General features: G+C 39.2%; 1 protein-coding gene across 1 annotated transcript; it reads right to left on the bottom strand.

The window, feature by feature from the left end:
* Positions 1-2,748: 2,748 nt before the first annotated feature.
* Positions 2,749-10,125, bottom strand: LOC145454574 (general transcription factor IIH subunit 4-like). The gene is made up of 12 exons (XM_080332565.1): positions 9,892-10,125; positions 9,243-9,347; positions 7,977-8,108; positions 7,460-7,639; positions 7,294-7,369; positions 7,084-7,191; positions 6,932-7,015; positions 6,732-6,864; positions 4,188-4,239; positions 3,990-4,116; positions 3,788-3,928; positions 2,749-3,075 (listed from the first exon to the last, which is right to left on the bottom strand). Exons 1-12 carry the CDS (start codon positions 10,122-10,124, stop codon positions 2,962-2,964), a joined length of 1,485 nt encoding a protein of 494 aa, XP_080188691.1. The 5' UTR covers position 10,125; the 3' UTR covers positions 2,749-2,961.
* Between the last annotated feature and the right edge of the window lie 3,284 nt (positions 10,126-13,409).

The following is a 13,409-nucleotide window of genomic DNA, read 5'->3' as shown; positions in this document are numbered from 1 at the left end:
GAATAATACAGTAGGCTATAGCGACGATGCTCAAAACGTGCGCGCCGTCGTACGAGTTATTCAGTGATATCTAGCTAGAACTAGATATCCCTGGTGTATTGATAGGACAAGGCATGGTATGGGGAATTTCCGTTCTACATACCCGCCTCAATCGTTTCATTCCGTATAGTTACAATTTTCAATACCGTAGTAACATATTCTTCCATGCCATATTTGGCACTTTTTCAATACTTTCGCAGTTGCCCAACCTCTCAGATAATATTATAGATTTGAAGTGTGCAAATTATCCGGCGGGTATATTCAAATTGTTTTGGATGAAATTAATTAAATTAAATTAAATTACACAGCCCTGATGCACCAATGATAGGCTATCCCCAATTTCTTTATGTAATTGCGATGTAGTTTCCCTATATGACCATCGAAGACGGAACATAAAATATATACAATTATACACACACATACGGGATTATTCTGGAATCACAACAGACGCTCAGCATGACATGTATATCTACTAGTGTGGTAAAACGCACTGCTAGCAGTAACAGGAAATCGAAAATGTCCTCCCTTTTGGAAATTCGTCCTCCTGTACTTGTACAGCTTTGACAGCTAGGCTAATGGACAGGGTCAACCGAATATCGCCAGAAATGACGTGAAATACGTGATGCGCGGACGTTCGAGCTGGTCATCCGGATTCAGGGAGTCGAGTCAGAATGATGATCGACCTTTTTCCTAGTCAACACAACAAAATTTCCAGTAAATATTACAAAATCAGCTGATTTCAATTTCGATAAACTAACTTTTATGATTGGATAAAAGAGATCTCCTCTCCCGATTCCTAAATATGGTAACCCTGGTAGCAACATCATCTACAAAATTACACAAAAAAAATGTAGGCTAGGCTATTATTGTTCCATATCTTAGAATATTGCCACAACCATTAGTGAAGTTACGATAAGCGAAAGCAAGTTGTATAACGCGACAGCGGTCGAATATAATGCGTTTTTTATGATATTCAGATTGGAATAATTATCATTAATATTCTCCACATGCGCGTTTGTCTTCAAATATAGCCTACGTTGACCGGGTTAGGTAAATCATAAATCGCAATTTGAGATATGAATACACGCAGTGAGCGATTTTCTGAGGTATATGCAATCAATTTGAAAATTCGATAGTAGGTAGGATTGTCACTGTTCTGTAAAAACTGCCAACGTATGGACGGGCATGGTAAAAAATCCACACCATACCATGGTTATTGATGATATTCCGTCCAATGTTGTCACCGCATGCTTATCATTAGAGAGTTTATTTTCAGTATTGGCCCAGTTCCTGGTCTGGATTTCACTCTATAGTTTCACGAACTCGCTGGAGGGGCCACAGAAGACGCAAATAACCCGAAGTAAACCCATCCTCCACACTGATGAATTTTAGCAATCCGCCTGTGTTGCGCTACATTTTCAAGGAGCTATATGCATGGGCCAGCTTCACCAACTTCGTTCACATATTCCTGTGGTGAAACTCTTTAACCTTCTAAACTTTACTAACCTGGGGAACACTTACGCTAATCTGCAAGCATTCGGGACCCACACTCAGTAAAAAAAGCCTATCAAGATACTTCATCTCACTACAGATTACCGGTGCACAAAATGAACAGACATCAACAGGGCACTAAAGAACAAAACCATAAAAATACAATTTTCAAACAATTTCCAACCCCAGCCTCCCTTGTTTACGTCACTGGACCCAATGTACTGCCACAGCAGTCACAATCGACTAATGCGGTTGGGACTAATTGCCTGCAACCGGCGGTTGTCATCACAAACCATATGTATGAGTTGAATGCGTCTTGACCAACCGGGAACGATTCAGGGACACCTGAGCTTCCCGGAAAGGCCCGTTAAGAACCACTGCTCTGAATATACATGTTGTAATGATAATAAGCCATACCAGGCTACGCTGTCGCAGTCTATTGTAACAGCGAGTAGCGTGTAATTTGTGGTGGCTCGATCTCGATAGGCCTTGCTCGAAACCTCTGCTTTTAATGGACATCCTGACATTGGAGCAATGGTCATTTCCGCTACGGTCGGGTTACACAAAGTTGCGGTTGGCTAAAAAAAAAGGTCGTCACTTACGTTCGAACCACGAATTTCCTTTTTAGCGTCATTTGTGTCCATTTTAACTCGAATCTATCCCTCATCTTAGCTATAAAGCTGTAAAGGAGGACGAATTGCCAAAAAGGGGGACAAATCAGTAGAGATAATGCACACCAAATTTGGCTCAATTGCAGTAGAAAAAATTGGATTTGAATAAAACAGTATTCACGGTGGCTAACTCTTTAATTATATATTATAAATTCATGGAATTAGAAATTTTTCTACTACAATAACTTCACTTCTTGTGGTTGGAATTGAGTCAAATATGGTATGAATCATCTCTACTGACCGCCCAACAATTTTATGGGGTTTACAGAAGTGTCGAAATTTTATTTTCAATTTTTGAATGATAAATTCAAAACTTTCTACTGCAAGAATCTCGCTTCTACTGGTTGGAAACGAACAAAATTTGGTGAGCAGCGTTGTTTTAACCAGCCCAAAAATTTTATCACATTGAAGAAAAAGTTTTTCTTGACCCATTTTAAGGTTGAACTTCAAAAACATGTCAGCTGAAAATCTCTCCAAGGCATCATGATAAAAATTGACATGGCTATATTTATGCCAATACTCGGGTTCTACCGAAAGCATCCACCACTGCAATAGTATATATATTTCACAGAAACAAGCCCATATTATTACCATGCACATGTAGCGCAGATTTCAACAATAGACATGTAGTATCCGATCAATGCCACTCTCCTCTGGTATTCTCGAAGCCACGGTAGTTATACTTCTTTCCTTAGCCGACCGATGAATCTTTGCGAAGGAACGCGCTAATCTCTGGAAAAGTCACGCCTTACGCTTGGAATCAGGTGTTGTCTCTTTTGTGTTTTTTCCAGAACTTCTTCACTTGATCGTGGGCGAGTTTGTTTACAACCATATAACGCTTTGCCTCATTCTGCCACACCAAAGCCTGCAGTTCCTACAGGGAATAATCACACCATGGATTACAATGACAATGGGCAACATTATCAACATGGTGCCAGGTGCTTTCGGCAAACCGAAATATCATTCAATATTTCTAAGCCACCAGTCAATATTCACAGGCAGGTATAGGTTAAGTTAAAACTTTGCATCAGTTATTGGAGATGAACAGCTGTGCTCAATACAGCATTAGAATTAAGAGCAGTGTTCAGAGAAGATTCCAGAAACTAGATAGACTGCAACGACATGAGAAGGCTTAACTAATGAATTACAGGCGCGGAGTCAGGGATACCTCTTCATCGATCCAGAAAGGATTCGTATCCCAGAAAACACAAGTCGACACACCACTAGCAGTAAAGTCACCGGAAATAACAATTTCAATGAACTAATGTCATGCATAGATCGTGATGTGACGTATGACAGTGATGTCCAAGGAAGACTGCCTTTTAGCCCCCTCCGGTCGCCACAAAACATCTTAAATGGGCAAAATATATTTGAGTATCCATATGACGTATCAGAATCTTGGCAACGCCATGAAGTTCACGGGGCGAGTGTGCCTTTCTCAACCTCAGAACACCGATAGCGACACTTTACAATGAAAAAATTATAACATTACGAACAGTTGGAATTGAATTATTGACGCCACATTGATCTTGCCAGCTAAAATGCTTACAAACATATTTGGTTCCAACACTGGGTATGCACCATACCTGAGCATAGTTGCGCAGCAGTTCAAAATCCTGTTGAGACAGGAACTGGTTGTAGAGCACGCCTTCTTGATAAACCAATCTATCCCTCTCCATTTCCCATAATCTGACTTGATCCTCGAGCGTTTGGGGCAAAATCGGTGTCTAACAAACAAGCAACAAGCCAAATAAAAAAAATCGGCTATACACGCCACATCGAACTAACATTCTTTAGCATGTCCGGATGAGCGTTCGCCCGCAAGTAATGTAAAATCTGCTCGGCGCTTATCCCGTGCGAAACCGCCATCTGCACACTTTCTCGGGTCATCTGTCCGATACAGAGGTTTGGAAATCTAAGACAGTATGAATGTATGTTGACGGAACAGATGAGCGACTAAATCATAATTCCGACCGCGAGGCGTACCTGTACAACATATCGCAAAAAAGAGACATGATGGCGTACTGCAGATCTGATGCTGAAAGAGAATCGTAAGAAGTTAACCAACGATCAGTTGGGACAAAACAGACAAGTCGGAACATTGAAGCTGTTGCCTTCAGATATGAATATACTGAAAATTATTGCAGCATCAGCCATCAGAAATCATAATTATTGCATTCCATACACATTCATTCATCCGTATATTAATACCGTAATCAGTTCAAAACATATTGAAATCATGATACAATGAATAGGAAGAAGCTGAAACGACTTGTAATAGTCTTTCAAGCTTCATGCACAATGAATGAAAACACAATGTCCTGCTGTATGGCTAAATCGATATGTCCCATCATAGTCCGGTAGTCTCAAGTGGAAGCTAGTACCCCTCCAGTAGAACAGGGACGAACAACCAGAGGTGGTCAAAGTAGTCAAGAAAGCTATTCAAGTAGAAGTAGCGACGAAAAAATCTACTCAAGTACGAGTAGAAGTACTTCTTCCATAAGCAACCTAAAACTACTTGAAGTAGAAGTAGAATTGACTGACTTTAAAAGTACTCAAGTAAGTAAGTAGTTGTGGAAACGATCCTAATTCGTTCACATGGAGTGTAAAAAGGTGCAAATTGAGCTATGCGGTACTTGACGAGCTTGATTCATATTGATGCGCACCAGCAGGTATCCAATTTTCGATAGCATAAGCAATAAGCATTCGTCCACATCATGTGAAGAAAATGATAGTATTGATATGGAAATGCGATGCTAATCCTCTGTTTTCTCGAACAGCACGTTTTAGAAAATAGCATGGTATGGCGCCATCCCCCATATTATAAGGCCCGTAGTTTAGTCGAAGAGCTATACAGAGAAGTTGTGAAGGATACGGTGTAAACACTTTGCGCGATCAGTAAACGTTAAGAAAAAATATGGTGGACCGTAAAAATGCCATATTGTGTAGCTTTATTTCCAGAAATTAAAGGCATTACTACACTTGCTTTTATACTTCAACATGTATGTTATCGAGACAAAAGAACTGATATTAATTATAACTCAAAGTATATGATACTGGGAATTGAAAGTGAAATATAAATACTACTTCTAAAAGCAGAACATGTATTTCATGTTTTAGTCCAGAAAATTTCGAAGGTGGTATGCTAACACAGCTCTAAAATTAAAAAAAAAAGTCGGAGTTCACTTTTCCAGATTAGGACACGCCATGGACAATGCTAGATTACGATATGACAAGTAAATGCTAGATTGCGAAACATCAGTTTCAAACGTTATGATGAGCCATATATACTGTGATGAATTATTTCATATGGGCGAAGGGCGACAATGTGGCATGAACGGAACCACGCCAACCCTCTACCGAAATTATATTCTCTGATACTTTCGTGAAACCATACTCGACATTCCGTATCCACTGCGCGTGAAGCGCGGCGAAAATTCTGGGCTTTAATAAACTTTTATGAAAATTATATGTTGATACTCCATAAAAACAGCCCCGAAATTCCTCAGCCTATCTTCCTGATTGGAAGATTGAACTACTTCTACTTGACGAACTGAAAATAGCGAAAAGTAAGTAAGTAGACCACAAAATATTACGAAGTAGAAGTAGCGAAAATCATATCTACTTGAGTAAGTACCAAAAGTAGAGGAAAGCTACTTGAGTACTTCGAAAAAGTAGAAGTACTTCGTTACTGACCACCTCTGCGGACAACATACGGCTTGTGGGCCGGATCCGGCCCGCGAAGGGGTTTTAAGCGGCCCGCGGAGAGTTTCCGGTCATACATGATGCGGCCCGTGGTCGGAGAAAGGTGGCCATGAAACTGCTTGTTCGTTTCGGGTCTACATACATTTGCAAGCAAACATTTTCGACCATGAAAATGAACAGACAAAGCTGCTTTCCAATCTAACCGATGCTCACATGCAGTCTCTACCAAGGTTTTCTACGTGCGATATGAAGCCAGAGTTCAAAGAACTTGTCGACAACTTTGATCGATCACAGATCTCATTGACTACAACAGCTACTGAAGTATATTACGTTAATAAATTCATTAAATACTGTTTTTGGCCTCTGCTTTCAACTAAAATTTCACATTATATACGATTCATTACTAGTATAGGTGGATAAATACACGAATAATGTATCGATTTAGGAATCCGGCCTATCGAGTACTTCATTCTCTGATGTCTGGCCTGCGGACTGAAGAATTTGCCCGGCCCTGCAGTAGAACCTACTTTTATTGATTAGTTGACTTACTAGTAGTGGGGTGTTATACGTACGTATCATTTTTCCACTATTACAAGGGATTTGCATTACACTGTTAGTGCGAAGGCAGAATTGAATGTAATCGCTTCCACTACTAGACTGTGAATGAATGCAGAATGAGCAATATTGTGCATTGTGGGCAATCACAAAATATAATATTAGATTCTTAACATCATATCATGCCATAAACTGGAATTGACGTCTTCACCTATTACTTTATGCGGCGCTACACATTAAAATATTGATCAATCCAACACAGCAACCAACTTGTATAGGAGTATACTCTGTAATTGGTCTCCGCTATGATAAATCCTTTCGACTTGGCGTTGACAAAGCTCAAAGACTGTCGATTCACCAAATTAATGGCAAGGTTGGTGGGGTAAAACCTTCGCGACGTTCTCTGTGACATTAAAATATTTCAATAAGAATATGCAATTTACGCAAATGCATCTGAAATGAAAACACACCTTCCTTTGAAAAATCAAGCCGATTTCTCTAAGATGCTGCAGACACTGGATCACATGTTCTTCCCTGCCGTCACTAGGCAGGTCCTGAGCACATATAAGAAAGTTTCCACGTGGGTATCATTCGATACAAGAGAATAGAGGTGATTAACTACCATTCCCAGTGATGTGAAACTCAGCTCGAAGAGAAACTTCAAAATGGGAACCAAGTTCATTCCGCGTTTTCTGATCCATTCCAAATATTCCAGGATGAAAAACCAGACCTGCAGACGACAAGATATCAGTTAGATTACTGGGGTACTGACCGTGATCCAGCAGTTATCATAAATAGGGCTGGACAGTTGACATACTCAAAACCTGCTTACTTGTGTAGGGGTATCTAATAACAAAAACTGAAATCCTTTAGCAGTGATGAACACATTGTCTCTCTCTTCGCCAATTCTAAAAATATAAAACATGGGCGGGCGAGTACAATGTTTACAATTTTTGGATCATCGAAGACCGCGTCAAAACCACAAAACCAGCGCTCACTTCATCAGCCCACACTGAATTAACAGATCCTTGATATCGCCGCTTACAGCCGCCATTTGCGTGCCGACAAGGTAATGCAGCAGAACTTCCCATCTTTCCGACGCATATTTTTCGAGAGAATCGGGAGTTTTGGCATGTTTGTCTGGTTCTAATTGGGCTCCTGCTGCATTCAAATGTCCACTACAATAGAGAAATATAGCACTCTTTGACAGGAAACACATTATTGAACTAATGTGGTTAATATTAATAAAGTTAGCAACTCTTACTAAATAACAAAGAAGCTAATTAATACTGAAGCCCACATAAAAATATTATCACAGTGATTGACAATTGCACAATGCACACGTACCCTACCTGGTGAGCATAACCGAAACAACCCAAGATAAAAAATGTATACAGCCGAATTATATCCATTAAATTGTTGAGGATTCACTTCAGCCAGGTTCTGCTGAGCTTGGATATTCAATGCAACACTACTTCATAGCAAACTTAAAAATGAAATCATGCTTTCACTCACCCACCAAGTAAAGCTTTTTTCAAGCTTGAACGGAACATGTCACTCAGACTATAAGCTGGTAGCCCACCCTTCAACGATAGCTGTGCCCATATGCGTAGTTCACACAAGATATTGATGGCTTCTTTGTGATCACTGCAATTCAATGAAGAGTTGAATTATGCAGAGGAGGTTAAAGTAGTCACCATCGCTACTCAAGTAGAAGTAACGCCAGAATTTCTACTCAAGCGGTTCACAAGTAAGTAGGTATTCTAGGCCTATTTTTGCCTAAAAAACTGAAAACTATCAAGTAGAAGTAGAAGTAGTCTAAAATCATAACTACTTACTAAGTAGCGCGAGTAGGCAAAATCTACTTCAAGTAGAAGTAGGCCTACTTCGTTACTGACCACCTGCCGATATCCATAGGCTTTGAATCACAATTTTCGATATCTCAACTGGACACAGTCCAGAGTTGAAGTAATTACACAATTTTACAGTCAATTCATCAATTACACTCCAAATTAAAAATTTGTGGATTGATCAGATGTTTTGTGTTATATTATCACATTTTTTCTATTTTGGGACACATTCAACCTTGACCATTGCATTGGGTGCTTCGGCATTTGACGAGACAAAACGTCTTTTAGGTTGGGAGTTACGCCTAGTAATAACAGGAATAATATAATAAATAATATAATAAACTATCATCATCATCGTCATTGGTTTATTAGCTATTACTAATAATATATTATGTTAAAAGGTGCACATTAACCAACTTCCAAGTCCAAATACTTACTTCATCTAAGTCATCTCAAATGCTAGTGTTATTAGTTTCACAGAAAATGTGGAGAAAAGTTCTATATCGAATTAGTTTTGCTTTGTATCGTGACAAACAGCAAATATGAATAAGCAGTCCTTATTGCATTACAACAACTCTAGTAACTTGTTGGCTGCACTCCTTGAAATAAGGCTACATAGAGCCTGCTTGAGTCATTTTTTAAATCGTTAAGACTTAAACCCATTTCTTCCTGCAGCAAAATGCTATCCAATGCAGGGCCTGGTTAAACTGGACTCCAGTCACCAAAGCAGTACCAAATGTAATTGTAAGCAATTGATTTATAATCACCAATTCCAAGTACAATGGCCATTAGAAGAGGCAATTATTTATATGGAAATACAGTTACAATTGTTCCAACTCTGAGTCATTTAACATAAGATCAAGGAAAATGACGACTTGAAAAACATGGAAATACAGACACAATAGCAGAAAATTGCATATTCTTCGCTCACTTTTTCGCATCTTTGGTCACCCAAGACGAAACAGCAGGAACTGCAATGGGGGTATCAACGAAAAGGATTCTCATTATATAATGCTTTGCCAACTCGGGCAATTCCCTGAAAATAAGACCGTTCATTGATACAATTTATTGACAGAAGACTCACATTAGCAGAATTTCAGAGGTCAATATTATAAATGGATCCCAATCAGGCCAACCACTACCCAGATCTCTTGCTTATTATGGTACGTAAGGCATTTAACATGATTGCGTGTATCACTGCTTTGCTTTCTGATGTTATGCCTAATTGCCTATGCATCTTTGAGGCTTGACATAGGACAAATAAACTTATTATTTCATCGCTGACCAATTGCAGAAAATTAAAAAACATTCCTTCTAGGGGCAAGGTACTTTTAAACCAGAAGTAGTAGCAACACTATAAAGGCTACACAGATATAGGGTGGGAGTTTGACTGTTCAATTCATGTTACCCTGGTTTACTGTACTTTTCTTTTCACTGTTTGGCAACTTCAAGAATCATGAATAACTCTTGGAGGTACAGAACTTCAGTATATAATTGAATACGATAATATTTCACTATGAATCTTTTATTCAATTGTGTTAGCAATATCAGGAATGATTTCATCTCATGCAATACGTTACCTCAATACAGCCATACATGTGGCCGGATTTTCGTATAAGGCATCCAATATTGCGGGAGGAAGATCTGACAGGTATTGGTGTAGATTTCGACAAGCAAGTTTAGTAGTGAGCGACGACATATCGTTCAAACGCGAAGTGTCCTGATCCGCACATGTGTCCGTTCCAGGATGTGGATCGCCGATCGGTCTAATTTTGTAAACAATCGTCAGGTCAGGACCCTTTCTATCATCCATATGTAAGTCGCTAGGTGGTGCTGTATATGTAGGTTTCGCTTGTTTGTTCTGATATTCAATGGCGTTTCGACTACATTGGTCATTTTACACCACGTCGATAGACTTTGTTTTTGATTCCGTATTTACCGACTTGTCGCACGCCTAACTTCTAGGGTTTTTATAAGACACTGCTTTGCGGATCACGTGGCGAGCCTAGATAAACTACAGATAACTAACCTACCGTAGGTTAGTTATCTATAGATAAACCTCCAATACTTAGATCAGAGGTCTCAAACTCAAATGTGGTCGCGGGCCAATTTCCTAGTTTTGATGACGCCGCGGGCCGCAGCATCAATAATAGGGATATTCAACGTGTAATTTTCAAGTAGGCCTTATTTGACGGGAGCTTGCAGACAGGCATTCCACAAACATCGTGAAAATGTACTATTGTACCATAGCAATTTAGCAATGTACCATAGCAATTTACAGCGTTTTTTGCGACGTTTTTTGCGACATATTATATTCTGTTGTGACGTCATAATGAGTGATACTCGAATACTCGACTCGAACACTCGACTCGACTCGAAGCGTTTTACGTGATTCAGAATCGAATCACTCAGGTACTCGGTTTTGCCCAGCCCTATACAGCACAGAAGCCTCCACGTATCATCGTAGAAGAAGTTGCTCACTATTTTTATATAAATGATGTCACTGATCTGTCAGCTTATGGAGTTTATTGTAGTTGAAATTTCAACTTCTATATAGTTAGGTCAGCAAAATTTGCACTCATTCCGGTTCACATATTGTCAGTCTGTAGTTCATACATATGTGCTCAGTGCTTAATCAAGTTGTCACATTGCCATTGTAAATATGTTATTTCTTGAGTATTTGCAATAACTGGAAATAAGTAGGCCTACACAGAATGTAAAAAAAATCAGGCAGGTTTCACTCGTTGGAATGATTTACACTCGGAATCTGCTTCAGCAGAATAGATGCAGTCGTCCTATAGAAGAAAACGTTGCTTTTATATATCCTAATTTTGCAAATTTGCGAATGATCTCCACAAGTATCAGAAGATTGCTTTACTACGGCTACTATTTACATCTCTGTTCTGGATGACGACGAAAAAGTATTACCATAGCAATTTACAACGTTGTAAATTGCTATGGTATTACGCTAGCGATAGGTGTCGCTGTAAACCACAACATCGATTGTATTCAGATGGAACTCTCCATGCCAGCTACGCTGTAAATTGCTATTCACGTACGCTTGACACGGAAAAAATCATTGTTTTTGGCCGGGCACAAATTGTTGAAATAATGAGTTATAGACATCATGCGAAAGGATGCATCATGACATCGTCAAACTGTCGGGTTATAACATTGCAGCTAGTGGACCTTTGACGTGCAACAATTGTATGCAGAATATTTTAAAATCTACTGAAGATTGATATGATATATCAGACGTAGTTTATTTTGGTCCTTGATGTTTTCGCGGCATATATACACCAACCCATGATATACAATTATACATGTTACTGTCATTGCCAAAGTCAAATGATATCAGCGTCAGATTTTGCCCTCAATTATCAATGGAACATATCAATAACAACTTAAATATATTCATTAATTGAGCCGTAGTATTAGCATTGTTTCTTAGCCTTAGCGATCGTACCCCTCGTGCTTCCAATAAGATTTCTCGTATAGCCCCTGTTCATTTTCAACACAATTTCTGATGGTATATTAAAATTAGAAAGGCCATACACATAAAATCGCGCGTAGCGCGAAGACCAGCATTTTCCAGTTGAATAAATTGGCCAAGAAAATATTCCACAGCATACGGGCCTAATTCTATAATGCATATTGTACCCCATGATGTGGTGCGTCGTAACCCAAAGGGGTCTACGAACCATGGTTAAGAACCCCTGGAAAAGAAATGTGCAATCGCCGATGAATTCATTGGTGTTAAAGCTGTGGAGCGTATCACTACCTTACTCGGCACCGATAATAGTATGGATAAAGACAATAAACAACACCCAGCCTGTAACCAACTATATATACGTCACGGGATCACATAATGCTGATTATTGCCATACTGACCGGATTAGATAGCTCCTACGCTACACAAGCTACGACCTTTTGATATATCACTATTTCCCATGATAGTTTCATAGATTGTTGCATCCGTAGGATTGCCAAGTCATCGTTCCGAGTCGAAAGTTCTTCTCCAATTTTAACGTTTGACCCGACTCAACTCGAGTAATTTTTGCTTAATCACCCAGCCAATCCGAAATCGAGTAATTTTACGAAAGGTCGCACCAAACCAAAGCACAATTTTCAGTCACGAATCATCAACGGGTCATGTTTTATCCAGAGGTGGTCAAAGTAGTCAAGAAAGCTACTCAAGTAGAAGTAGAAGTAGTGGCGATAAAAATCTACTCAAGTACGAGTAGAAGTACTTTTTCCGCAAGCCATCTAAAACTGCTTGAAGTAGAAGTAGAATTGACTGACTTCAAATCTACTCAAGTAAGTAAGTAGTTTTGAAAACAGTCTTAATTCGTTCGCATGGACTGTCAAAAGCTGCAAATTGAGCTGTGAGGAAGGTGCAGAGAGCTTGATTCGTATTGATGCATCCCAGGAAGTATCACTTTTCGACAGAATAAGCATTCTTTCGCATTATGGGATGCAAATTATAGTACTGATATGAAAATGCGATATCAACCCTTTGTTTACTAGAAATCCATATCATGACATGGCGCCTTACCCCATATTATAAGGTCTCAAGTTTAAGCGAAGAGCAATACGGGGTAGTCGTATCGGATACGGTTTCAACACTTTACGCGATTAGTATACGTTAATAACAAATATTGTGGATCGTAAAATTTATATTTAGTGTAGCTTTATTTTCGGAAAATAGAGGCATTACTATATACACTTGCTTTTATGCCTCCACATGTATGTTCTGCAGACAAAAGAACTGAAAGTAATTAGAACTCAAAGATGTGAACTCGGAATTGAAAGTGAAATATAAATACCACTTCTAAAAAGCGGAAAATATATTTCATGTGTTTTGTCCATAAAGCTTCAAAGGCGATCTGCTAAAACAGGTGTAACGTTAAAAAAGTCGCATTTTCCAGATTAGCAGGACACGTCATGGGCTGCTAGATTACGATATGATAGATAATTGCTAGATTGTGAAACGGTGGTTTGTGATGAAATCTTTGATATATGGGCGACAATGCGGTGTGAGCGGAATCAAGCAATCCGGTACCTAAGTAATATTAGGGTTACCATACGTCCTCTTTTA

This window comes from Botryllus schlosseri, chromosome 13, assembly GCF_051294905.1.
Source record: "Botryllus schlosseri isolate E-star chromosome 13, Bs_hap1, whole genome shotgun sequence".
Lineage (NCBI taxonomy): Eukaryota > Metazoa > Chordata > Ascidiacea > Stolidobranchia > Styelidae > Botryllus > Botryllus schlosseri.
This window is presented reverse-complemented; position numbering and strand designations above follow the sequence as displayed.